This window comes from Torulaspora globosa, chromosome 6 (genome assembly GCF_014133895.1).
Source record: "Torulaspora globosa chromosome 6, complete sequence".
Taxonomy (NCBI): Eukaryota; Fungi; Ascomycota; class Saccharomycetes; order Saccharomycetales; family Saccharomycetaceae; genus Torulaspora; species Torulaspora globosa.
In genome coordinates this window covers 490,563-516,930 of record NC_050732.1, presented here as the reverse complement: position 1 = coordinate 516,930, position 26,368 = coordinate 490,563, and the positions used below count along the sequence as shown (strand labels likewise).

Sequence of the window (26,368 nt, the reverse complement as noted above, 5' to 3'; positions counted from 1 at the left end):
ATTTTTAAGGGTACTCGGACCGAAGTTACCGCGCGTAACCGAAGTGGTTAGCCGCCGTGGTTACAAAATCGTAACCGTATAAATATGCGCTAGAATATCGTTGCTTAGACCCATTTAACTACTTTCTGGGTAGAGCGACCACTGACTTGCTGCTTCAAAAAGCATCGGTAGACAGTTATGACACCTGTTACTCACGATTTAGTTCATGCGACACAAAACGCTTTTGGGACCGGGAGCCTGGCGGCTCAGATCCCATTTGGTCTTTATGTTTTCAAAAGACTGTTGTCTGTTGGTGTGAAATCGATTTTTGGGGTGCCTGGGGACTATAACTTGAGGCTCCTGGAACATATGTATGACGATTCGCTGAGGGATAGTAATGGCGGTACGCTGGAATGGGTCGGATGCTGCAATGAGTTGAATGCGGCTTATGCGGCAGATGGCTACTCAAGATATACTAACGGGATCGGTAGTGTTATCACTACGTTTGGCGTAGGAGAGCTTGGAGCCATCAGCGGGTTGGCCGGTGCTTGTTCAGAGGACGTGAAAGTTTTACATATTGTTGGTATTGTCGATTACGAAATTTCAAACCAGAATCCCGAGATGAGATTGCGTAACGTTCACCACCTTGTGCCCCGGCTCAATGATTCTAACTTTGTCGGTCCCGATTACCGTATTTATTCTGAGATGGTGAGAGATAAAATTGCCTGTTCAGCGGAATACTTGGATGATTTAAGTACTGCCTGTGATAAAGTCGATAAAGTCATCGAGGATATCTATAAGTACTCGAAACCCGGTTATATTTTTGTGCCATGTACCTTTGTGGATCAATTAGTCAGTTCAAGAAATCTAGTGGAAAGGCCTACTATTACTTTACAAGACTCTGTGACGAAGACTTCTCCTGATGAGGCGCGAAAATTGACAAATAAGATCTTGGATTTGTTGTATCGAAGCTCAACACCAGCAATAGTCGGTGACGTTTTCTGTGATCGGTATGGTTTGACCAAGGAATTGAACGATTTCATAAATCGTACTGGGATTGTTAGTTTTTCCTCTGTTATGGGCAAATCTGTCGTTGACGAAAGCAGTCCCCTTTATATGGGACTTTACAGTGGAAAAGGTCATGTCGGTTCAGTGATTGAAAAGTTTTTATCCTGTGATTTGGTTTTACACTTTGGTATAGAGAAAAACGAAATTAACTATGGAAATTACTCCTACACCTACAAGCCAGATGCAAAAGTCGTTGAATTACATCCCGCTTATGTTAGATTTTATGACCATCTAAGCAAAGAGGAAGAGATCTACAGGAATGTGAATTTCGTTGATATTTTGAGACTATTAGGTGAAAAGATTGAAGTCCCAAGATTGTCCCTCCACTATGACTCAAAATTCACGCCATATAATCCTGATGATTTGAAACTTGATGAAATAGATTTCGGTAATGACGAAACAAGTGACATCACTCAAGTCTATCTGCAGAAACATTTGCCCGGATCTTTAAATCCCGGTGACGTTTTGATCTCGGACACGGGTTCCTTCCAATTCTCTATTCGCGATTTTAAGCTGCCAAGCCAGGTCAAATATATTGCCCAGAGCATATATCTATCCATTGGAATGGCTTTACCTGCGGCTCTTGGTGTTGCCAAAGGTATGAAGGATTATCCAAATCTTCACATCTTGGACTATGGAAAGATTGAACCTGGTTACCAACCGAGATTAATTCTCCTTGAAGGTGATGGCGCCGCACAAATGACAGCTCAAGAGTTATCCACAATTGTGCGCCATCAACTCCCTATGGAAATTTTCCTATGGAATAACAATGGCTATACTATTGAAAGAGTCATAGAAGGTCCAACAAGAGCGTACAATGATATTGCTCCCTGGAAATGGACCAAATTATTGGAGGTCTTTGGTGATTTTGATGGTAAGCTCTCAAGGAGCTCGACCCTTGAAACCCGCTCGCAATTGTTGAAGAAGCTTTCCGAGCTAAAATCAAGATACTCAAAGAACAGGAAGGGTATAGATTTTATGGAAGTCAGATTGGCGACGATGGATGTTCCAAGTCAACTAAGTGGGCTGGTAAAGGATCTGATGAAAAGATAGCCACATCAGTAATAAAAATGTGCATAGTTTAAGCATAGCACAACCACTATCAATACAAAAAAATTACAGACCAAATTAAATAATTATTATTTCTTCTCACTCAAGCCTGTATCTATGAGCTTGGCATGAACTCAACTTCTGAAACTTGGAATAGTGTTTGACCGAATGAGCTCATCTCTTCGTTGATCAAGAAAGTACCAATGGGGTGGCTTTTGATCCTCAATATGATTTCCGTAGCCAACCTCTTAATGTTTTCGGTCTTTTGGCGAAAGCTCTTATAACTGACCTTCCGCGAGGATGAGGACGATATAGAGGAGAGAGATGACATAGACTCTGCATTGCTGCTCTTTGTAGAAGTAAATCTTCCAGGCGAAGATGAAACGGAAGACGTGTCTAACCATGGAGTAGTTGACTCTTCAACAAAGTTATCGCTACTTTTGTGAAGGTGAAGGCTTTTTATCCACTTCAGGCTCATTGAACGTGGCCTTCTTGTCTCCACATTGCTATTCCCGCTACTGGAGCTGGAGATTGATAATGAGTCGACAGAGGCTCCGTCGAGGTTTGTAGATTTCGTCACTCTGGTTTTGTGAATATCGGAGTTCAATAAGAGAGTCATCGAGAGCAAATCCAAAGCCCGCTCCTTGGCGAATGTCTCGAAAAGGCCCCTGGTATCGCTATTGTCGATAACAGAGATCCATGATTTGTTCTTCTTGAGGGTCTCTGCTACCTCATGACGCAAGTTAGTGGTCGAAAAATCCCTAACTATGAGATTTCCCTCAGAAAGTGATTGAAATGGTGAGTAGTCTAGTGCAATACTCAAAAAGATGGTCAATCTCTCCTGGCTCTTTTCGATGAAGGAGATGACTTCGTTTAGCAGATCCAGTAACTGCGAAAGCAATTCTTGCCTCCTCCTCAGAGACTGGGCAGCATCGTAGAGATTCGATATAAGATGGTCCAAATTTGAAAATTGCTGTATAACAGTCAATGATTCTTGTGTAAATAAATGATTGAACTTGACAAAGTCTCTGAATCCAGTCACATATCTCGAGCACAAGCTGGTTTCGTCAACCCTAAACTCCCTCAATTGACTTTGAATTTGTAGTACGTTGATTTTTCTCAAGGTAGATAGAATATTCTCCTCGTTCGGCTTCAAGTCATTGATGAGGCTCACAAATGCAGCCAGTAATCCCATCCTGTCGAATTCGACAGCATGCAAAGAAGCTGCGTCGTTGATACTTTTTGGCAAAAGTTTTTTTAAAAGATTGCTGTCCCACAGACTGTTCTGGTTATTGACGACGTTGTCACTCGAAGCCTCCAACACGTCTTCATCAATATCATAGTAGTAATCCCACAAATACTTGTGATGACGGAAGATAGGATTAGCCGTACCGATGATGGTGAACAGATTTGCAACGTCGCATGTTGTGAAAAATTCTTTTATGCTCTTTATCATGGAAACTTCTGCGTACGGTAGAATAAGCACGTTTGCGCCATCGTAGTATTGCGTTCCTTCTGCCTCGCTGAAGCACCCCATCAGTTGAGATAAAGTGACTACGAATTGACAGATTTGCTCCTTGGGTAACTTATGTGAATTGACAATTATTCTGAATGAATAATCGCTTGAAGACAATTTCGCAAGCGCCGGGATTAGTTTCTGTAAGAAGCGAAACACCAGTAAATTGCCAATTTTAATATGCGATGCTGTGTAACTGAAAAGACTCATCTCAATCGGCTTCTGAATCAAGTTTTCAAACGGACTTTGGACTGAGCTGTGTTTGAAGTGCAGTAGTAGCTTCCCTTTCTTAAGCTCGATCTTATTTCCAAATTTGTCGCCAGATCCGAGATCGAGTATCTTGAGAATATCTCTACCAAGCTGTGTGTCATCGCTAAGTAGTCTTTGCAGCAAACTCTTTCTTCGTACCGAACATAATGTTTGCTGGATGGGATTTTTGTGGAGACTCGTTTCGACGGTGCAGAGATCCAATCCATTCAGAGCCTGAAAACAACTCATCAACACCTCTTTTATTTCGTTCACGTCGCTCGCATGCATTATATGCACCAGAGCCTCGGTTAGAAATGGTTTTAAAGCCTCGACATTCCCCAATGTTGTTCCCAAGGCAATCGACCGTATTTTTGCCCCCCTTGAGTTGTTTTCATCTCTCAATGTTTTGACCACATTCACGAAGTTAAGTCTCAGAGGATCCTTGACGTCCGTTTCCATAGTTACCATACCGAACGACGGCAGCAACTGGTAATTCCTGCTGTGCTGATTCAAGAACAGTGTAAACACATTGCTGTCCGGCGCACTAAGCGTTCGATGCTCCGCGTTAGTAGGGATCAGCAAGCTTGCCAACGAGGAAGCACTATCAATGTCTCGATCTCCCGACACAGAGCCGAAGCCCGGTATGTCTCGAGGGTATTGACACGAAATAGTTGGGCCATACTTGTTATCAAACTCACCGCTCAAAAGGTAGAAAACACTTCTGCCCGATAACTCACACCCTGGTATCAGATTCATAGCTGATGGGCTCTCAGAGAGACTCTAAAGCTAGCAGCAAGTAATTTATCGTACCAGCAACCGGCAAGCCTCCTCGATCAGCCAATAGCCACTTTTGAAGCCTTCTTCCTAAGGCTGTTCTCGCTGGAAACTGTAAGATATTTGATCTTTGAAGACTTTTCCAGCTTGACAAACAAGCTGGTATCAGAAGTCTGGATCTCGCAAAAGATCAATAAATAAAGGTAGAATGGCGAACTAAATCAATCGTGGAAAATCCGACATGCCATTTAAGACTTTGAGTGGATCTGCTGTGCTTTTAAACCCGTGTAAATCGATACCCAAAGTTCCTTGGAAAACTTGCAACTCGTAGGCTTACGTTCGATGATGTAGCTGCACTGACTGGCCATTTCAAACTGCCTCGACTGTGTGGGACATGTCTACCGCCTCCGGTTTGCTTAGGCATGATTTATTCCTTGTCGCTTCAAGCAAGAGTCATAGGGGCTTAACATAAAGACCCAGTGGATGAACTCAGCAGAGACCAACACCTTCAAAAGACAAAGGAAATCGATGATGTTCAGAGATAGGACCAATCTGTTTCTTTCTTACAGAAGAACTTTCCCTCATAATGCCAGGTTCAGTATAAGGTCCAACGATGGTAAGACGAACCCGTTTCTGGACGAGGTAGAGGATGAAGAGGCGTTTCCCATGGTGGATATGTCAGATGCCAACAAGGGAGATGTGTTGCCCCCCAGATTCGTTGACCTGACGCAGGAGGTTGTCGATAATTTGGACCAAGTCGAAAGGTTAATGAAGCAATTGAACGGTTTGTACAGAAAGAACTCACTTCCGGGCTTTGAGGATAAGTCTCATGATGAAAAGGAGATCGAACAGCTGAGCTACCAGATCATCCAGCTGTTTCAGAGGTGCTACAATGTTATCAAGAAGCTGCAGCATATATTCGATAGCCAGACGATGGATGGCAAGCGGCTGCAACGCGGTGAACTGATCATACTGGATAACATGAGGAAGAGATACGCTCAACAGATCCAATCAGAGAGTAATAAGTTTCGAGTATTACAGAACAATTATCTCAAGTTCCTGAACAAGGATGATTTGAAACCCATTTTCCCCAAGAACGACGATCCGTCGCAGTTACTGATCGAAGAGGAAGAGACGGCCACGAAGGGTAGCCAGGATATTGAAGCATACTCCAGACAAACTCTACGGCGCCAGATGGATAATAAGCAGCAGACTAATCAGAGATTCCTCCAGGAAAGAGACGAAGAAATTACGCAACTTGCGAAAGGTGTGCTAGAAGTGAGTACAATCTTCAGAGAGATGCAGAACTTGATCATAGATCAGGGGACAATAGTCGACAGGATCGATTACAACATTGAAAACACGGTCATACACTTGAAGGGGGCTAACCGAGAATTGGACAAGGCAACACACTATCAGAAAAGAAGCCAGAAATGCAGGCTCATTCTTTTACTGTCGCTGTGCGTTATCGCTCTGTTTTTCATCGTGATGTTGAAGCCGCACAGTAGTGGTGGTAACCACAGCTCTTCACCAGCAACGACGAGCCCTGGAGACTCAACTACGAGGCCTGAAAACATGGATCCCGTGGGGGTCACTGATGATAAATTACAGAAACGTTTTATAGACATAGTTATCAAGTAGAAGCGTCGTCCGATGCTATCTAAACTGGTACGGATTATTGCCGTTCATCGATGAGGCAGGAGGCATCATGTTATTTCTGGCACCGACCCTCTTGTACGCAGGCTTATAATGCGTCGACGTCGAAGGCGCCACAGGTGTGGGAACGCTATTTTGAAATCCGCCGTAGCTGTTAGGATGCCTTGGCCGATGTGGATGCTGCGGGAAGTGGTTTGGTTGTTGGTTGTGAACAGGAGGCTGCATCCGTCTAGTATTTGGGTGCAGAAAGTTTGGATTGTTCTGAAGAAGCATCTCGGTAGGATCCGGACCAGCAGATCTCACGTTAGGTGGCATATTCTGTTGTTGTGATGGGAAAGGTCTGGGACCAGCCGGCTGCTGACGGGCAGCTCTTTGGGAGATCGAGGTGAAGTCTGAACCATTATCGCTCACCGAACGAACATGACTTTCTGCCAGTTCATCCTTGGACAGAGAATCTTTTATAATATCTTCCAAAACGTCGCGAGGCTCCTTTTGAAGTTGGCTTTGAGGGTAGTTATTCGAGTATTCAGACGAAGCCATCGATAGCGATACCGGTGGTCGAACCTGCCCGCTTGGACCGTTGATGGCGGAGAAAGCCGTCTGAGACTTCGTCTCCGCTTGTATCTCGTATGGATCCTTCTCGACAGTTGAGTGGGCAGTAGTGTCGGTATCGGTCCTGACCACCGACTCTTGCTTATGGAGATTGTCATACGACGGCAAGATCAGCGGTTTTTCCAGCAAAGAATCGCTTGTGTTATTCAATTCTCTGTAAGAACCATTTTTCCTGCTTGGGGAGTCAAACTCGCTGTCCAGGATAGCATCGTGCTGTACAATCCCCGTCAAGTCGTCGTCACTCTCCCCATGGCCAGCTCTTCTGCCAGAAGAATGTGCCACGAACACCAGAGGAATGGCAATCAAAGGGAGAACTGCTGCTGGAATCAGCAGCCAAGAACACCAAGTGACATGAGGATAAAATAACAGAAATGTCACGACACACACCAGGGCAGACGCAGCAAACGCCAGCGCGGTCATAGCCAAATTCAAAGTGAACAGAATCCCAGAAGTAGAATCGCGCAACAACCCAATAGCAAACGCCAATAGCGTCGACACCAATGAAATAAAGTTCAAACCCGCGGCAACCGGCGTCACAATAAGAATCTTTCCCAACCGTTTCCTTGGAGTCGTTCCTAACGTCCAGTCCCCATTCGAACCGCTGCCCACTTCGAAAGGATCATAAGTAGCAGCCGCCTTGGAACAACCCTTATCTGACTGACAATATCCAAACACCCCATAAGTCGTTCCCTGGTACTTGGAAAGTCCTATCTGTTTAAACACCGGAGCAGTAATGCACGCAATCACCAGAAAAGCCATCGCTGCAAATTGGAACCCACATATTACGGTAAAAACAGCTCGCGTTCTTGGTAACATCCTTCTTACTATCAGCTAAACAAACCTAGCTGTAGCAATCACTGCTTTATTTACAATTTTGATCATCTATGCCGCAAAACACCACTCTTATATCAAAAGATACCAAGTTTCTTCCGGTACGCTACCGCCACATTGTCTGCAGATGTTTCAACGGAGCATTCACAGGGCTTATCGTCGACCACACGGGCTATTTTAGTCCATGCTATCATGGAGTTGTCTTGTAGATGTAACAGCTATCTTTGTTAGGAATGGCTAGCTTCTCGAGAAACAACTTGGCTCAGAAACTGCCGCAGAACGCGCCAAGAAAATGGCTGGCGAGGATTTTTCGCGTTCCAAATTCCGTCCTAAGTGATGTGGCTTATTTCATGGCGTAAAATAAAAAATATCTCCCGGGGGCGATTCGAACGCCCGATCTCAAGATTACTTGAACAGTTACAGTCTTGCGCCTTAAACCAACTTGGCTACCGAGAGTCGGAAATGGACGGGTAATGAAGGATTTTTTGTAGACATAGATTAGGAGAGGAACAACTGAGCACTCTATACATTCTGAGCTGCTGGAGCTTGAGCTTGCTGTCCCATGCTGGTTCTCTAGCAATGGCCTGTAGCTCGGTTATGTACCATTGGTTCTTGTGTTGTTCGCGCTTTTGGCCCAATCAGATGCTGCAGACAGTACGCGGATCCCATATATCGAATAGTTTTCACTGAGTTAAAGAGAAGAGAGCTAGCGATATCGAAGGCAGTAAAGTGCTTGTGATCTGGCGACAGGATGGGTTCTCAACCTTCAAAGGGTGGTGAGGTGCAGGTGTTTCAACCACAGACTCAAATCGATTTTTCGGAAGCATTGCTTGCTCAGTTGGAGTCTTCGAAGGAGAGCGACTACAGCAGAAGACAGCTGGCTGAGAGATATGTGGAGCAGAGAGTCTCTGATAGACTATCTGAGTTGGAAGAGGATACACTGAAAAAATTTGAGAACAGGCTGGAGAGCTCGTTATTAAAGGGCGATTCTTCGGATGGTGAGGGTTCGTCTCTGTCATCCGCAGCTTTGAATGAAAAGATCGAGCAATTGAACCAAAAGCTAGGCCTGTTCCAAGAGAGGGACGATGCCCAAAGGGCTAAGTACGCTGATGGTGACGCGAGAAAGGCTTTGCATAAGTGTCTGCTCGAGAATAAAGGCAAGCCGTTGAACTGCTACGAGGAGATAGAGCAGTTCAAGAAGCTTGTGTTTAGTTAGCAGTAGAAAAGCGGATGCCTGTTCAAATAGTATATATTCTCCTACCAATAAATGAAAAACAAGAGCTAATCAGAGACCAAATCCTTTGTAAATCAAGATCAGAGCGCTATCGCTTTCGCCACCGCCGGCTAAGCTCTCTATTTTCTCCTTGGCGACAACGCTGACTTTGTCGTCGTTGAAATTGTACCATTTGTTTTCGTCCATTTCGTCCCTTATGAACGACTGGTAATGGCCAGACTCTGAGTTTGCTCCCTGGTGGGTTATCACGCCAATCAGTTCGTACAGACAGGAGGGATTTTCGCCAGGTTGCAGGTCTTTGGGTGTTTTTTTCTTGAACTCTTCGATCCAGTGCTCTTGTTCACTCTTAGCGAGCGCCATCTCAGTTTCGTATTTTTCTCTTGGAGCCATCACAGTAGGGTTGGCGGTGTCGTCTATTTTCCGCTTCTTCAGGTCGCGTTCCTTCTCGAGCCTCTCCTTATCGATCTGCCTGAAATCCTCGCGCACTTGGATCTTTTCCTTTGCGTACTCGGGCGTTAGCATTTCAGCCACGTCGAGTTGGAAGGGGAATACCACTTTACGTAAGATCTTGGATTTCTTGCCCGCAGATCTTTTCCAGAAAAACCTGACAAACTGAACAGTTAAATATTTGGGCAGCTTTGTGATCTGCTTATCCACGCTGTACACAGAGTTGACGTCCGTGATCGTAGATCTCTTTTCGATTTGCTCGTGCAGCGAGTTCATTAACCCGTTCTTCAAGAAATTCGTCGATCCCGAAATATGACATTGTAATTTCACATCAGACTCGTCTTCTTTCACCGTGACGTCGTTTTCATTAGCCGTGTCCTTGATCGTGGTTCTGAAGTGTATGCTGAAAGCCTCGGAGAACTTATTGCCGAAAATGAGAGCCATGGTTTGGCACAGTTGCGTGAAAAGCTCTTCAGCATCCTGTTGCTTGTAGAAGCCGCTTTGGGGGTCCCTCTCAGCAAACTGAGGGTAGCACTTCCTCAGCGCCGTCAAGAGAACCATGGGCATGACCGCTTTGTAACTTTTGTTCTTCAAATTCTCAAAACACCGTTTCATCTCTATAATGATCTTTTTATGTCCTTCATCGGCTGCATTATCCGCCGATTGCTGGCTATAGTTAAGGATCATATCTCTCAAGGGTTCGATCCTGTAGAGCGCTTGCAATGTTGCATTCAGATAACAAGTGTTACCCATATTCTGGAATCCGATTGGTAACTCATTCAAGTGCTGCAATTGCTGCTCTGGAGCAAGATCCTCGATGAACTGACTCCTCTGTTTTGGTTTAGATACTAAATCCGCGTCTGGGGTCCCAAGAACCATGATGGTCGAACCAGGCTTGATTATCGAACTGAGCTCTGTTGCCGTATCATCACTCAAACCGCCTTTGACCATATATTTCTGACGTGAAATGGGAACTTTAATCAATTGCTCAACCTGGCCCTTCAAAGCACCAGCAGTAGCATCCATGGCTATCTTAACGGGGTAAACTCTACCAGCATGCTTGATGTTAACTGTGGCAAAATACGTGACCGGTTAGTATTAGCTCCAGGATAACTGACAGACGGCTAATTCGTAGAACATACATTCTAACTGACTCATGGTAGAAAGCTGGATCCCTTGGACTGAAGACTTCTTCAGACTACTGTTACTCTCTTGTATGTCTCGTATCTTATAGAAGGTGGCAAGAGCACTAGGCCGGGTTACACGTTCTCTACCTATATAAAGCTTAGCCAGTTTAAGGGAATCCCATAACTCTTCGAGAAAGGACCCTATGACTAGCCTATGACCACCAAAATCACCGCTAGTTTGATCTGAGAGTTCCGAAGATGGAAATGAGTCTCCCTTGGCTGACAGAGACTTTCACAGTTTTGTATTGGACGTCTTCCCTGTTGTCCCTCATAGAATAGTATACGATCAGCAGAGATATGTTTTGATAAGCTCAGGGGATCAAAGAAGATGCTTCGCAGCTGTTGGAGGTTTCCGTTGCTGACTATACAGTAAGCAAGGTTCAGGCTGCCGAAATACCCCTACGATCGCCTTCGCAAAGATATAAACTGGCCAGAGCCTTATGTGGTTTAAAACATCCGGTACACAAAGATGAGGGCTCATAGGCATATGAAGAACGTGGAAGACCTGGATGCACTCATCCACAAACTGCTGGATGTCGCGGCGCTCTGTCTGGAGATATGCTGAAGCATCTTACAAACAACAACAGAGACATTTCTACGGGAAGGCTCAGCTTCTGACTCCTTACATGCTGGATGCAGACTTGAGAAAGTTCTTTTCTGACCTTCTAGACCCACTCAGTATCGATTTTCGGGGTGAACTTGCAATAGAGGTTGAAGCCCTTTATGATAGATCCGGTGCCCCTGGGCAATCTACTGCAGGTTCGGTGATCCGGGAAGCATTCTATTTGGATTACGTTGCAGAGTATGGGAAGAGGAAGCCTCCCGCATAAATTAATACGATAGTGGATCCGGACCGTTTCTAGGCACAACTACGGGAATTGACAGCGAGTTACATATTTGATGAGCAAAACGAAATAGACCCCCAGACTCTGGTCGATTATCTCCGCGGCACCCTCAGTTTGAAGCCGACTTCGGCAAACGCCACAAGAGGTACCGAGCAGGCCTGTACAATGTGGTCCGAATCACTGGCTGTCAGATGCTGAGGATAAAGAACTACAAAAGTGGGTGAGCGGTGAATATGGACGGATCGCTGGAGTGAACATTATTTAGCCTCCTGAGATAAGTAATACTTCAGTTGTTTTCTGAGACTGACCACGCATATCGAATCGAATCGGTCAAGGGCAAGTTTCACTGCCGATACAAGGCATACAGAGCACCAGTGCCAATGTTAGCAACTATGGCAGTGAGCCATAAAGAAGACTAGGTGCGGAAGTCTTGCCTGAGCAGGAAGTGAGCTGATCAACACCAATCGATGGACGGGGTTTTTGCCATTCATGTAAGTCTAGCTTGACTGCTGTTAAAAAAATGCCCGGGTTCATATTCTTGTTTAATCATCAGGTCGCACAGTAAAAATTCTTTTGAGCAGCAAGCGCCATTTTCAATGTGATATTCATTTTTCATGGACTGCTCTTCACCTTAAGAATGAGCCTGTGTGAAATTAATTAATTTACAGACGCTGAGGTTCATTTGAAGTTGACGAGCCACTCTCCTCTACAATCTTGTCTAGCCCTAACATGGCCATTGACGTCCAGTTGCTGAATGGTCGCAAAGCTACCAAAAATATTGGCACACACCCTGTCATTTAGGCAGACAGTTACCGCGTCACAAATTATTAAATGAGTAAGTGACACATACGTCCGATATATCGTGCCGTGAATAACTCAAAATAAAGCTGTGAAAAGAATGCTATCAATACATAGGTTGGCCATTTTATATCTTCACCTGGTTGTCCTAGTTCAATCTAGAGTTCTGGTTGCACCAGCCGATGATTCCATCGATTCTGGCCCTAATGCTGATGAACTACATGCAGTAGACATGGCGATGCAGGATTTATTAAAGAAACACAACGATTTTATAGAGAAGCATATTGGCCGTGTAGAACTCACGAATTTTCGAGCTAAATCACAGAGTACAAAGGATCACCAATTCAAAGGTTTAAGAAAGCCGCAGTCACAGTCACAGTCAGACTTGAAAAATGATCTTCGATTTCATATGACCCCCATTACCATGAAAGATGTAAGTTATCTCAAGCAGAGACTGCGACACAAATTCCGTGATTTTATGATGAATGCGCCCGACATGGAGGACAAGAGAGGCACGAATATGAAATCTCTGCTCTTATTCTATTCGAATGAGTAAGAAAAGACACGCAGAATTTATGGCTAGTAGTAGTACGGCTATCAAGGGTTAGTATTTCTCAAAGATCTGCCCTTTGCGATTTTTTATCTTTAAGCGAACTCTGTCTTCAGAATCAAAATTCATTTACTATTAATCATTTTATCGCTGCTGATTCGATGTCGCTAATATGAGTCGCGGTTCGTGGTTTGCACGCAACTTTGTCTGTTGTCAAATTCGGAGATCCGGCGCTAGAAACAACCAAAATATTAGAGAAAGTTCTTGCGAAGCTTCCATCGGGAATACCCTTCATACTCCTGGCGGAAGGCTTCACCCGCAGTGATCAATGAATTACAAAGAGCATCTTGAAAGTTTTTAGGCCACGGGAATTCCTTTCTGAGATAAACGGCTAAATATCTTATTGCATCAGAAAATATTAAGGTGCATAACAAAACGTCACAAATTGTTAACATGGCGCGAACAAAACCAAATTGAGTCTTTCTGTTGAGGCAAAAAATAAGATAATATGGCAGCAAAAAGTGACTCTAAAGAGTATCTGAACACTCAGCTCCTCGGGGATATACAGCACTAATGACCAATATTTGTCGATCTAAACTAGGACTTGAAATATCAGAGCTAATGAGATGTAACAAGTAATACCTTTTTATCTCTTGAGTACTCATTTTTAAGGCATATTGACCTCATCGACTATCTATTTACGATTTCCATTTATCAACAATCTGCAACACTAATGAATCCATTCATGTCTAGGCCGCTTGAACCTTTAAAGGAATTATGCCAGGCTCACTGTAATTCAAACGATGGAAGGTAATTTCAGCTACAGAATACTGTCTATAGTATATTTTCAGACCAATCTCGCTAAACCTGGACATCTCACAGGGTCAAAAACCGTAAACAAACGCGTGAAGCATAAACTTTGGCGAAACGCGTCAACATCAAAAAATTTCACACCTTTGGTGGTAACTTACAAGAGCTCCACTTACAAATCAGCAGTGAATGCTAGCGCTCATGAAAACAGGATTGTTGTCCAGCAGAATATTCCGTTGACAGAAATTCCGAGCCCAATGGCCCCTATTCCTTCGCGTCCATGCCTGGCGACACCAACTGAACTGGTCACACCTACTACGAATACAACTCTGAAGGTATAGAATAATCCAAAGAAAAGCCCCTCACGTTGGATGGAGCGATCATCTTTCAAGATACATTTTACCCTCCTGCATTCGAACAACAAAAGAAGAGCCAAATGTACTTACTGTGGGAAAACCTTTAAAGAGGAGAATCGACCGGAAACTTGTCAAAGCATATTACCGCTGTCCATCCCAGTGCTCTAAAGAGCAAGAAACCGAAAGTAAGCAAAGTGGAAACTCTGGATATGCTTCCGAGGAGATCGAAGTCACTCAGACTGAGCGAATCTCTGGTGCAGGAATGCCAGGAAAACCCTGGGGTTCTAGAAACACTACTTTTGATATCGGAGGGCTTTTTACCCTTCAATTTTGTAAGCCTTATAGGTTGGGGGTTGATAAATCGAAGGTACGCAGCCAATGCCTTCATCCAATCTAGAACAACACTATCCGCCAAAATTAACCTTTTCGAAAGCTATCTGAATGAGACATTGCATAAAAGACACCACCATGGTTAATGTGCAGTTCGATATATGGACTTCTCCTAGCAATATTTCATTCCTCGCGGTAATGGTTTCTTTTACTCGGAATATCCTCAATATGGAATCACTGGAACTGGCTAATGATGCAAAAATTCTCCTTAACAACCGAGACGAATCCCGCAACTGTCATCTACTAGAATTCGCTAGCCTGGGCATAAGCGACACACTGGTTCAAACATATACAAGGTTTTCAAGGAGATTTTACTCAGACATAACCTTGTTGACAAGCTTGGAACTATAACCATGGGCAACGCTAAAAATAGTGATTCTCTCCAAAAGAGTCTTGTCTATGACTACTTGAACACAATAAAGCCTTCTGGACATCAAATGTTCGGCAAAGTTCGTTTTATCCGTTGCGGTAACTATGTGTTAAATTTGGTCTTCGGGAGAATCGTCAAGAGTTTGCGTGAAGACCGCTTGTTTGCCGAGGCATTCAGTAAAGTGACAAGGCTGGAGAAAATCATGAGGCGCTCTACTGCGGTCAATGCAAGTCTGAAAGAACATGATCTACCACTTATACCATATGAATCGCAAACCATATGGATTTATACCTGGAGACAAGTTACTGTTTTTTTCCAAAATTATCCAGCCTATTGGGAATGGTTTAAAGCACTCGACACAAAATCCCATACTCACATCATCAATCGAGTCCAGAGTGTCATAGGATTTGACGAAAAGACAATTCAAATGCTGACATACTTCGTTGAGTGCTGCGATATATTCACTGAGCTGGACTCCGCATTCCAAAATGATGAGTTTAACAATCTCCCTCAGGCTGTTCCTCTTTATTATATACTGGGTCACTACTACAAACTGTGCTTGAGTGCGTTTGCCGGTAACCATATTCCAAATATTTCAGGCATAGATTTCTCTTATTTCAATGGCCGCGAGTGTTTATCCCTGGATGATAAAAGGATTGTCCTCCAAGCAATCAAAGATTCCTACAGCTGCTACCAAGACCACTTATGTGATCTCGAGGTGAATCCTCTGTTCTACGTTGCAGTGCTCCTAGATCCAACGGCAAAACAAGACAAGCTTCGTGAAGTAATGGAAGCAGACGAGCTCACGGTTAGAATAAGCGAAGTTAACTCATTCATGCGCAACTACCTGAAAGTACAGAGGTTTAGCTGTGCTACGGAACAGGAGCGGAGAAAGATTCCTAAAGCTCCTAGCAATGAAAACCTGCTGTCGTTTAATATACGTGTCGCACCTGATCCGTCGAAGCACACCAGATTGGCTGCGGAAGCTGAGTACAATGATGCAAGTTCTGAAGAATGGGAACGATATCAGAGAGCCTGTAATCGCAGGAAACTCTAGACAGGAAGCGATAAAATGGTGGTATGACCACCGCCATATTTATCCGACGCTTTTTAAATTGGCAATGTCTTTGTTCTACACCAAGTTTGCCTCCTGTGATGTGGAAAGGTGTTTTTCGATCGCTGGAAGAGTTATTAGGAAAGATCTAGCACGTTTAAGTCACAAAAACATAGGAACCATGATGATTTTAAGGGATCGATTTTCAAATTTTGGTTTTTTCAATGATGGCTTGCCATCCGATGCTATTCTGGACGATGATGATTTCGATATGAACCTTGACGATACTTCTTACGTTAACTCTCTCCCGGACCTTTCAGACTACGAGCAAGAAGACTGGGATGATTGCATATTTGAAGAATCTTGGTCTCCAGAAACTCCGACTGCTCCCCGGACACCCTAGGATTCTCTTCGACAAGCTACAGATAGTCCTACCTGTGAGCTGACAGACTTACCTTGATGCCAATCCTCTATACTTCTCGTGTAAAGTTACATATGCAACATCATCAACCACGAATGAATTTTCAGGCTACTCATTCGTAAATAGTGATAAACTCGAAATTACTCACTCTCTACGAAAGGTAGGTTTCGCGTATACTCACTACTCGAACGGCGCTACCAAGTAGACCTATTGCTATTACCCGGTCACGAGTGTAATGAAATCTACATCATCAGCGACGAACATCTTCGCCCTCTAGAAAGTGAAAAGTTGTCACTTTGACAGCTTAAATAGAGCTTTAATGGACAGCATCGCAGCCGTTTTAGCTTCCATTACGTCTATATTCATTAACGAGTATGTCCGTCGCAGATTTAGGTCATAGGAAACGTTTGGCCGAGGGGCTAACGGTGACGCAAAAGGTTTTTGTAAGATCTCGAAATGGTGGGGCCTCCAAGATTGTTCGAGAACACTACCTGAGAAATGATATTCCTTGCTTGTCTAGAGTCTGCAAAGTTTGTCCCAACGTGGTGGTTCCCGATGCCAAGAATGAATTACCTCAGTTTGTTCTTTCAGAAGAGCCTTTATCACTTTCCAATGGTCCACATTACGTGGTTCTAGATACGAATATCGTGTTACAAGCGATCGATCTATTAGAAAATCCTGATTGCTTTTACGATGTGATTGTTCCCCAAATTGTGCTCGACGAAGTTAGGAATAAATCGTACCCAGTGTACACGAGACTACGGACGCTCTGTAGAGATAGCGATGACAAGAAAAGGTTCATCGTGTTCCATAACGAGTTCAGCGAAAGTACATTCGTGGAAAGATTGCCTAGTGAAAGCATTAATGATAGAAATGATAGAGCTATAAGAAAAACGTGCCAGTGGTACGCAGAACACCTGAAGGAGCACAATATTCATGTTATCCTTGTGTCAAATGACCGCTTGAATAGAGAAGCTGCATCTCAGGATAGCTTTCTAACCAAAAGTCTTTATGAATATGTTGAAATGTTACCGAACGCTGAGGACATCAAGGACTCTATTCCAAACTTTGAGAGCTCTTCGGATAATACCAAGGATGTTGAGGCAAAGGCAGAGTTCACTTTTCCTGAGTACTATTCGACCGCAAGAGTCATGGGTGGCCTGAAGAATGGGGTCTTGTACCAAGGTAACATTCAGATTTCCGAGTATAACTTTTTAGAGGGTTCTGTCAGTTTATCCACATTTTCCAAGCCGGTCCTCGTTGTTGGGCAGAAGAATCTAAACAGAGCATTCAATGGAGACCAAGTAGTCGTTGAGCTACTTCCTAAGTCGGAATGGAAAGCGCCCTCGTCCATTGCACTGGATTCCGAGCATTTTGACGTTAATGACAACGCCGATGCAGACGAGGATGTTGGCGCAGTAATCTCCGACAAGCAACGTAAGTTGCTCGCTGAAAGCGCTATTTCAGCCCAAAAGCTGAACAAAGTGCAGCCAACAGCGAGAGTGGTTGCTATCCCAAGAAGATCTTGGAGGCAGTTTGTCGGGCAGATCGCACCTAACTCTGTTGATCCACATACCGGTGGAACCCAAAATGTTTTCGTTATCCTAATGGACAAGTGCTTACCTAAAGTCAGAATTCGGACGAGGCGTGCCAAGGAGCTGTTGGATAAGAGAATTGTTATATCAATTGATTCCTGGCCCGCAGAGCATAAGTACCCGCTGGGACATTTCGTTAGAGATTTGGGCGAAATCGAATCAGCAGAGGCAGAGACCGAGGCGCTTCTTCTTGAGCATGACGTTGAATACAGGCCATTTTCGAAGAAGGTGTTAGAATGCTTACCGCCTGAAGGTCATGATTGGAAGGCACCGGCCGATTTAAATGATCCCGCTATGATTGCCAAGGACCCTCTACTTCCAAAAAGGCGTGATTTGAGAGATAAACTGATATGCAGTATCGATCCTCCAGGCTGTGTCGATATTGATGACGCCTTACATGCGAAGAGGCTCGCAAATGGAAATTGGGAAGTTGGCGTTCACATTGCAGACGTCACTCATTTCGTGAAGCCGAACACTGCACTTGACGCAGAAGGTGCGTCTAGGGGTACATCTGTTTATCTTGTTGACAAGCGTATTGATATGCTTCCAATGTTGCTAGGTACCGACTTATGTTCTTTGAAACCATACGTCGATAGATTCGCTTTTTCGGTCATCTGGGAACTTGATGCAGACGCAAATATAGTGAATGTGGACTTTACGAAATCAGTAATTAAATCGAGGGAGGCATTCTCTTATGAACAAGCCCAGTTGCGCATTGACGACCCGACACAGAAAGACGAGTTAACGGAAGGTATGAGAGCGCTGCTTCACCTTTCTATTAAATTAAAACAGAAAAGACTAGATGCCGGAGCTTTGAATTTGGCGTCCCCAGAGGTCAAAGTTCATATGGACAGTGAAACGTCAGACCCTAACGAAGTGGAAATCAAAAAGCTGCTTGCAACGAATTCCCTAGTCGAAGAGTTCATGCTTCTGGCTAACATATCTGTAGCCAGAAAAATCTATGAAGCTTTCCCGCAGACTGCAATGCTGAGAAGACATGCAGCACCTCCTGCAACCAATTTCGAGATTTTAAATGAAATGTTGCAGACTAGGAAAGGCCTTTCAATCTCGATAGAGTCTTCTAAAGCTTTAGCAGACTCCTTGGATCGCTGCATAGACCCTAATGATCCCTATTTCAATACCTTGGTCCGTATCATGTCCACTAGATGTATGATGGCCGCCCAATATTTCTATTCGGGTGCTTACTCGTATGCTGACTTCCGTCACTATGGTCTAGCCGTGGATATTTACACGCACTTTACATCTCCGATCAGACGTTTCTGTGACGTTGTTGCGCACAGACAACTCGCTGCCGCTATAGGGTACGAACCACTAGATTTGATGCATAGAGATAAAAACAAGATGGAGATGATATGTCGAAACATCAACAAGCGCCATAGAAACGCCCAGTTCGCTGGTCGAGCTAGCATCGAATATTACGTTGGTCAAGTGATGAGAAACAACGAGACGGTGGAAACCGGATACGTCATAAAGGTCCTCAACAATGGTATTGTTGTATTGGTTCCGCGCTTTGGTGTGGAGGGCCTAATAAGATTGGAAAATCTAACGACTGACCCTAATTCTGCAGAGTTTGATGAGGTAAATTTCAAACTCTCTTTCAAGCAAAACGAAACGGAGAAGCAGAAGGAAATTTACGTCTTTGACAAGGTAGAGGTTCAACTGAGGTCAGTGTTGGATCCCGTCACCAGCAAGCGTAAAGCGGAGCTGCTGCTTAAGTAGTCATTCGAAAGCTTAAAAATGTAAAATATACAGATACAGATATTTAGTTAACCCATTCACTAATGCCGTTTCACAACACCTGTATTATCTGCAGATTCTAGGATATATTTCTTGTAGTCGTGAATTGATCCTTCAAACCTTCTCGTGGTACCATTCTCCGACACCCAAATTTCGTTGCATACATTGTCGATAACGGAGATATCGTGTGATACCATCAGCACACCTCCCGTAAAATTCTTCAATGCATCGACAAGGGCATCGATACCGTTAGTGTCCAGATGGTTGGAAGGCTCATCCAAAATCAGGACATGAGGATTGTTCAAACACAAGGCGGCAAAAGCGACACGGGATTTTTGCCCACCTGATAGCAGTTGCATCTTTTGTAGACCTAGAGATCCGGTGATACCAAAAGAACCGAGATGGCGTCTGTACTCTTCATCCGACTTACCAGGGAACGTCTTGGACATCCAGTCTACTGCAGAAGTACCTAAGTCCATAGAATCGACATGGTGCTGGGTGAAGTATGCAATACGTAACCTTGGGTTTCTGGAGACGTAACCTTTCAAAGGTCTTAATTGTTCCATCATCACCTTCAGTAAAGTTGTCTTACCACAACCGTTAGCACCGACCAATGCGATACGTGAGTCCATTTGAAGATCGAGGTTAACATCCTTTAACAATAAATCATGTTCATTGTAGCCGAATGAAACATCCTGCAGTTGGATGATGGGCGGTGATAGCTTTTCGCAATCTGGAAACTTGAAATTGATGCTTTTTTCCTGCTCTGGAGGCTCCAAAACCGGCAGCTTTTCCAATTTCTTAATCCTAGATTGAGCTTCTTGCGATTTTGCAGCGTTGTATCTGTATTTATCGATAAATTCTTGCATGTGTTTTCGGTATGCCATTTGGTTGTCATATTCTCTTTGGGCATTCTTCCGCCTCTCCTCCTTGGTGGCATAGAATGTGTCGAAATCCTGTCCTCTGTAGTAATCAAGCCTTTCGTTGTGTTGATATATTATATCCGTTGCGACTTCATTCAAGAATGCACGATCGTGGGAAACAACCAGGACTGTAGCTGGATAAGTTTTCAAATACTCTGACAGGTAGGCAATAGAGGGCACGTCCAACATATTGGATGGTTCATCCAGCAATAGCAGATCTGGTTGACAGAACAATGCCCTTGCCAGAGAAAGTCTCATTCTCCAACCACCGGAGAAGGAGTTTGTAGCCTTCCCTTGAGCCTCTGCACTGAAACCTAAACCAAATAGGATCGAAGCAGCTCTAGCTTCTGCCTTATCAGATTCCATGTCCACCAATTTCTCGGAAATTTGGTTCAAGTGATTTTCGAGATCTTCACGCTCGTTATCCAGTTTCTTTACTTCAAGACTTTCTTCCTCAAATTCCGTTCTCAGCTTTTCTATCTCTTGTATTCTTTCATTAATCTTTGCCTCCTCGCCCAATAGCTGTTTTCTCCAGACATCAGCATCTAAGACACTTTGCAGTGCAGTATTTTCGTCACCTCTCAGCTCCTGTTCAACGTGCAGGATGGAAATGTGTTTTGGGACATTCAACTCTCTTCTTGCCAAAGCCCGTAGTAGCGTTGATTTACCAATACCGTTCTGACCAACCAAACCGTAACGACGGCCAAAACTTAGGGTCAATTGAGCGTCGGAAAGAATTCTTTGGCCGTCACCGACGTACAGATCAAATGTATCGATGTGGATATCCTTTGACTTACCAGCTGCCGAACCAAAATCCAATGGATTAATCTTCAAGAAAAACGAGTCATAATCTTCCTCCTTCTTTTGGTCGATGAGCTTCGATGCCTCATATTTGACAAACTTGTTATTTCTCTTGGCAACTTTCTTGGCAATTTTTTGCTCAGCTTTAGCCAATTTTTTTAGATCGACCCTGGTATCCATCTTTCTTCCTGTGTGCTCAATATCATTGTTCACTCCCAACATATTCAGCGAGGTATTGATATTAGCCTTGCTATTGTGTGTTTGCAAAACATTGATGTCCAACAACCGCTTAGAGGTGTCGCCAGTCACTTCTAATTTGGCTTGGTTTTCTTTCAGTTGTATAGTCAGCTTTTCCAAAAGATCATTAGACAATTCTTCAACCTTTTCCTTTGGAGCGCCAGCATCTACCAGTAAAGATGAGACGAAACTAACCTCAGAAGGCAGATCTATCACTTTACTCTGCACTGCATCAAAAGTAATGCTTGACAAGTGGTTGAAATATCCAACAGCGTAATCTGCGACAATCGGGTCCACAGAAGTAGCCACCCTTCGTACCTGTGAACCAATACTAGTAGACATGTTCTCAAAACACTCGCCAAGACTCTGAATGATGCTCTTTTGGCCCAATTGATTCCGCAAATCAATGAGATGCCTACAACACTTTCAAGTTCCTTAACGTCTTGAAAAAATACGCTTGAAAAATTAAAAAGAATGCGCAAGCCCGGAATCGAACCGGGGGCCCAACGATGGCAACGTTGGATTTTACCACTAAACCACTTGCGCTATGAATTAGTTGGGAATTTTTCCTTTTAAGAAATACATAACCGTCACATCAAGGCATGCTTTTTCCCACCGTTAAATGAAAAATCCTAGCGATGAGCTCCATCGAGAGACTCATATAGTGCTATGTGAGATATTTACCGAGATTAATTATCGTCAGCAAAGTATTCGTTGATTTGCTACTTATTAATGCCCCAATCAGAGGATTTTTCGGCTTCCGCCTCTGAATTTGAGGAAGATTACGGTACAGGTAATGGATCTGCAGTTTATATTGCCTTAGTGGACGCTCCACTCAAAGAGAATGAAGATGTCAGCATAGAAGATTCTTTCATCGGTGGAAAACCTGTTTGGTTGCATCCTGAATCATTGCCAAGTGATAATCTCCTAGAATGTGGAGCATGCAAGTCAAAAGATAATATGAAGCTACTGCTTCAGGCGTTTTGCCCTTTGGACATAGACCAAGTACAAAAAGTCCAGGCGACCTACGGCGTAGAGAGTATGGAACACATTTCTGCAGATGATGATAGGGTCTTGTATGTCTTCTTATGCACCAGATGCCAGAGAAAGGCGAACTCAGTTCGCTGCATTAGAGGTGTTAAGAAGAATACCAAAAAGAGTGCTCCTGAGAAGTTATCAGAAAAAATGGAAAAGCTGTCTTTTCAAAAAGACTTCAAAATTAACCCCTTCGATCTTTCGAATGATGAAGGCTCAAATCCATTCAGCTCTAACCCATTCCAAAGCGGCGGAAGCGGCTCCAATCCGTTTAGTAACAGTCTCAACGCCGCAAAAGCTTCCGAAGAAAAGTCTGCCAATGAACTTTCTTTGAAGGCTACTAGGAAATTGCACGATTCCAAGGCAGATAAAACGTTTGATGAAGCGGAAGCGTTCAAGAGTTTTCTGTTGTACGTTGAAGAAGAATCCTTTAAGAACAAGAAACCGGACCATTTAAAATTACCTAAAAACTTGAAGATCGATAAGGAGGCTCTGGACCTGACGGGGGAAGACGAGTCGAGCCTAGACAAGGATCCCATAAAACTAGACCCAAGGACGGAAAAGCTTTCCAAATTTCTTGACGACGACGTTTTCCAAAAGTTCCAAGAAGTTGTTGGCTACAACCCACACCAGGTCCTACGCTACGATTTCGGTGGGAAGCCACTGTTATACGCGCAGTCCAAGGTTGATTTTGAGAAGACTGTGGCCAACCCTGCTTACAACCCGTCATCGAGACGGGTCTTTGAGATGCAGCTCATGCCGAAGATGATCATGGATCTTGAAAGCGATGCGTCGTTGTCCGATGGTATGGAATGGGGCACGATTCTGGTGTTTTCCGATGTGCAGAATTACACGCCTGAATTCGATGCGAATGGTGTGGGGTACGTTGAAGAAGTGGTGAAAGTGCAATGGGAATCAAGAAATTGATAGTAGTTAGGGCAGAAGCATATGCATTATATACAGGACAAAAAGAAGAATTTTATTATCGAAAAGCAGCCATACAATCCTCAGCTCGGCTAAAATGGCACCATCGCTATCTACAAGTATCTTGGGACCTTCACTTCTTCATAAACCATTATCTTATCTCCGATCTGATAGCCCTCGAAGTTTCTATCAAAAGTTATACCGCATTCGTTAGCTTTAGTTATCTCCATTACATCCTCCTTTCCCTGCTTCAAGCTGGACAATGGTCCGTCATAAATAATTTCCTTCGTAGGTCCACGCTGTATTTGAACAACGGAATTCCTATTGAGCTTTCCATTAGTGACTCTGCAGCCGGCAATTTTGATCGTTTTCTTTTTCAGTTGAAACTCAAAGATCTCTCGAATATCCACCGTAGCTATTTGTTTCTTCTCAAAGATTGGGGTAAGGTTATCCGTTAAAATTTCAGTTACGCCCTCAATAAGCTTATAGACGACGTTGTATTGTTTAATGTCGACCCCCAGCTTATTGTTGATCACTTCGTTCGGCAAACTACTCAGATTGAAGCAAAGGATAGTGGAGTTGGTAATTTGGGCCAATTTTAGATCGTTCTCATTCGGGATCCCAACCGAGGAGGATATTATCTTACATTTAACCTCATCGTTGCCCAGATGTGCAATACTTTCCACAATAGCTTCGGCGGAGCCTGAAACATCGGCTTTGACTATGAAACATATATCCTTGGGCCCAGAAGGCTCTTTTTCTTCCTCCAGGTCTTCGTTTGCGGCGTTTGATTCTTGGGCTTTCTTTGAGGCCTCGATCGCTCTTTGCTCATTCAACTTTTCGACAGTCAAACCCTCCTTTTCAATCTCAAGTAACGACAATCTCTTAGAAACGAATTTCTTGGCTGTCGCTTCATTCTTGGCTTCTATAACCTGATCTCCGGCTACCGGTAGCTGCTTCCAACCCAGGACTTCAACTGCGTCCGAAGGGAACGCCTTTGAGAGCTGTTCGCCCCCTTCGTTTCGAATATTCTTGATCTTACCGTAGGTATTTCCACAAACGAGTATCTTACCCTTCTGCAAGACTCCCTTCTTAACTAAGACCGTAGCGACATTACCAACAGATTTACTGACTCGGCTCTCCAGGATCCAACCCTCTGCCATGGTCTTCAAGGAATTCTCCGCCTTTATGTCCATGACATCGGCAAGCAATATGATTGCTTCCTCCAGCAGATCCATGTTCTCGCCAGTTTTAGCACTGATCGGTATAACCTGGACATCGCCGCCAACCTTTTCCACCGTTATGCCATTCGCTATCAGGTCATTAGTCACCTTCTCAATCGCCCTTTCACGCTGTTTCGGCTGCGATATTCTATCGATCTTGGTTATCGCCACTATCAATTCATTGCCAGAGTTTTTTGCATGTTTGATAGCCTCGACGGTCTGAGGCATGATAGAATCCTCAATTGAAACCACTAAAACTATGATATCGGTGATATTCGCACCTCTCTGTCTCATCTTTAAGAAAACTGGATGGCCCGGGGTATCCAAGAAAGTGATCTTCTTCTTCGAAACTGGCGTGATCACCTGAAATGACCCAATATGCTGTGTAATTCCACCATGCTCTTGAGCTACAACCGATGATTTTCTCAGATAATCTATGATGGTTGTCTTCCCATGATCGACATGTCCCATAATGGTGACCACCGGTGGTCTCTTCTGCAAAAACCTAGGATTGGCCGGCGTCTTCAACGCATCATAAATGTTCTCGGGTGTTACCTCCTTTGATGAGTCCGGTAATCGATAGTTGTATTCCTGCAAGATCAGCTCGACATACTCTCGCGAAAGAATGTAGCCTTGCGAAAGGTTGGAAAACCCAAGCTTCTTCAGATCTTGTAAAAGTGCTTCCATCCTGCAGTTGAGTAAATTGGCCAGTTTACTGACTGATATGTAGTTGGGTATGACAAACGGTACTGGTTTCAATTGCGGAACCTTTTTCAGCTTCTTGGCGTAGCATCTTACTGGCACCCTCGCAATCGTTGGCACAACTCGTATTGTAGCTCGATGACAACATAGCATTGATCTCCACATGCCCTTGGTCACCTTCCTACTGTCCTCTTTCCTCAACCTTTTCTAATGGTATATATACTTCTGAAAAAGTGCTGGATTCTTATAAAGAACATTAGCTAGCATCGCTTAAAAGGATAGAGAGGCAAGAGCTGGAGTCCCAGGGTACCGTAACATTTTTAATTTAGCTATATTGGCAAATAAATAAATAAGTGCTGTCCTGGTCTTAGTCGATCGGACTTCTATTCTTTGTCAAACATGTTCAGTCTGTCATAAACATCCTTCTTAAAATCTTCATACTCAAAAGATGATTTCCTGTGTTCTAGCTGTGGTATGGACCCTTCTGTTCGCTCATTATATTCCTCTTGTGCTTCTGAAGGAATTTCCTGCTTCCCAGTCGTGTAAGAGGGTTTGAACACGGGAGGTTGATCTTGCGAAGGCGCACGATCCTGCTTCCGAGCCTGACTTCTGGCCTTCTCCCGCAAAGCATCGACGTAGTTAGTGGATCTCCGCCTAACGGGCTCCCCAATTGGCGGTCTAGCAACGGTATCATCCTCATTCAGCAGTCGGGCCTGTCTGAGGTCCTGTTCGTAATTACGTGTGTAGCTGCTGTCTCCTGCACAAATCTTGTCGTTGGCATCATTGAAATCTGCTAGGCAAAACTGGGACCCACTGGGACTTTCCTTAGCTGCTGGTGGTTCCTCCAAGTTCAGGAAATCTGTAGATTGGGCATATGATCGATGATTCTTTGTAGTATTAAGGTGTGTAGCTGACATTTTTTTTGGCAACTTATGATAGGGAAGTAGTTCCAGTATGCCAACCTCAAAGCCAA

At 44.0% G+C, this 26,368-nt stretch overlaps 13 protein-coding genes and 2 non-coding genes across 15 annotated transcripts; 7 read left to right on the top strand and 8 right to left on the bottom strand.

Annotated features, from left to right (window-relative positions):
* Positions 1-177: 177 nt before the first annotated feature.
* On the top strand, positions 178-2,100 carry ARO10 (phenylpyruvate decarboxylase ARO10; the record flags this gene model as incomplete). The annotated part of the gene is made up of 1 exon (XM_037284712.1): positions 178-2,100. One exon carries the CDS (start codon positions 178-180, stop codon positions 2,098-2,100), a length of 1,923 nt encoding a protein of 640 aa, XP_037140608.1.
* A 112-nt stretch (positions 2,101-2,212) lies between these two features.
* AFI1 (Afi1p) lies at positions 2,213-4,618 on the bottom strand (the record flags this gene model as incomplete). The annotated part of the gene is made up of 1 exon (XM_037284711.1): positions 2,213-4,618. One exon carries the CDS (start codon positions 4,616-4,618, stop codon positions 2,213-2,215), a length of 2,406 nt encoding a protein of 801 aa, XP_037140607.1.
* A 501-nt stretch (positions 4,619-5,119) lies between these two features.
* On the top strand, positions 5,120-6,277 carry TLG2 (t-SNARE syntaxin TLG2; the record flags this gene model as incomplete). Its single annotated transcript, XM_037284710.1, has 1 exon — positions 5,120-6,277. The coding sequence occupies one exon, from the start codon at positions 5,120-5,122 to the stop codon at positions 6,275-6,277; it is 1,158 nt and encodes a 385-aa protein (XP_037140606.1).
* A 15-nt stretch (positions 6,278-6,292) lies between these two features.
* Positions 6,293-7,720, bottom strand: HG536_0F02560 (uncharacterized protein; the record flags this gene model as incomplete). The annotated part of the gene is made up of 1 exon (XM_037284709.1): positions 6,293-7,720. The coding sequence occupies one exon, from the start codon at positions 7,718-7,720 to the stop codon at positions 6,293-6,295; it is 1,428 nt and encodes a 475-aa protein (XP_037140605.1).
* Positions 7,721-8,105: 385 nt separating this feature from the next.
* Positions 8,106-8,191, bottom strand: HG536_0Ftrna3Y. Its single transcript is given in 2 exon segments — positions 8,106-8,142; positions 8,152-8,191. It is a non-coding gene; the product is annotated as a tRNA-Tyr (tRNA).
* A 295-nt stretch (positions 8,192-8,486) lies between these two features.
* On the top strand, positions 8,487-8,951 carry MIC19 (Mic19p; the record flags this gene model as incomplete). Its single annotated transcript, XM_037284708.1, has 1 exon — positions 8,487-8,951. One exon carries the CDS (start codon positions 8,487-8,489, stop codon positions 8,949-8,951), a length of 465 nt encoding a protein of 154 aa, XP_037140604.1.
* Positions 8,952-9,020: 69 nt separating this feature from the next.
* Positions 9,021-10,574, bottom strand: UBP6 (ubiquitin-specific protease UBP6; the record flags this gene model as incomplete). The annotated part of the gene is made up of 2 exons (XM_037284707.1): positions 9,021-10,486; positions 10,559-10,574. The coding sequence occupies 2 exons, from the start codon at positions 10,572-10,574 to the stop codon at positions 9,021-9,023; spliced, it is 1,482 nt and encodes a 493-aa protein (XP_037140603.1).
* A 1,772-nt stretch (positions 10,575-12,346) lies between these two features.
* HG536_0F02530 (uncharacterized protein) lies at positions 12,347-12,802 on the top strand (the record flags this gene model as incomplete). The annotated part of the gene is made up of 1 exon (XM_037284706.1): positions 12,347-12,802. The coding sequence occupies one exon, from the start codon at positions 12,347-12,349 to the stop codon at positions 12,800-12,802; it is 456 nt and encodes a 151-aa protein (XP_037140602.1).
* Positions 12,803-14,705: 1,903 nt separating this feature from the next.
* On the top strand, positions 14,706-15,779 carry HG536_0F02520 (uncharacterized protein; the record flags this gene model as incomplete). The annotated part of the gene is made up of 1 exon (XM_037284705.1): positions 14,706-15,779. One exon carries the CDS (start codon positions 14,706-14,708, stop codon positions 15,777-15,779), a length of 1,074 nt encoding a protein of 357 aa, XP_037140601.1.
* Positions 15,780-16,571: 792 nt separating this feature from the next.
* Positions 16,572-19,532, top strand: DIS3 (exosome catalytic subunit DIS3; the record flags this gene model as incomplete). Its single annotated transcript, XM_037284704.1, has 1 exon — positions 16,572-19,532. One exon carries the CDS (start codon positions 16,572-16,574, stop codon positions 19,530-19,532), a length of 2,961 nt encoding a protein of 986 aa, XP_037140600.1.
* A 59-nt stretch (positions 19,533-19,591) lies between these two features.
* Positions 19,592-21,853, bottom strand: GCN20 (putative AAA family ATPase GCN20; the record flags this gene model as incomplete). The annotated part of the gene is made up of 1 exon (XM_037284703.1): positions 19,592-21,853. One exon carries the CDS (start codon positions 21,851-21,853, stop codon positions 19,592-19,594), a length of 2,262 nt encoding a protein of 753 aa, XP_037140599.1.
* A 133-nt stretch (positions 21,854-21,986) lies between these two features.
* HG536_0Ftrna12G lies at positions 21,987-22,057 on the bottom strand. Its single transcript has one exon. It is a non-coding gene; the product is annotated as a tRNA-Gly (tRNA).
* A 186-nt stretch (positions 22,058-22,243) lies between these two features.
* On the top strand, positions 22,244-23,473 carry TSR4 (small subunit rRNA maturation protein TSR4; the record flags this gene model as incomplete). Its single annotated transcript, XM_037284702.1, has 1 exon — positions 22,244-23,473. The coding sequence occupies one exon, from the start codon at positions 22,244-22,246 to the stop codon at positions 23,471-23,473; it is 1,230 nt and encodes a 409-aa protein (XP_037140598.1).
* A 110-nt stretch (positions 23,474-23,583) lies between these two features.
* Positions 23,584-25,560, bottom strand: IFM1 (translation initiation factor 2; the record flags this gene model as incomplete). The annotated part of the gene is made up of 1 exon (XM_037284701.1): positions 23,584-25,560. The coding sequence occupies one exon, from the start codon at positions 25,558-25,560 to the stop codon at positions 23,584-23,586; it is 1,977 nt and encodes a 658-aa protein (XP_037140597.1).
* Positions 25,561-25,778: 218 nt separating this feature from the next.
* On the bottom strand, positions 25,779-26,312 carry IGD1 (Igd1p; the record flags this gene model as incomplete). Its single annotated transcript, XM_037284700.1, has 1 exon — positions 25,779-26,312. One exon carries the CDS (start codon positions 26,310-26,312, stop codon positions 25,779-25,781), a length of 534 nt encoding a protein of 177 aa, XP_037140596.1.
* Between the last annotated feature and the right edge of the window lie 56 nt (positions 26,313-26,368).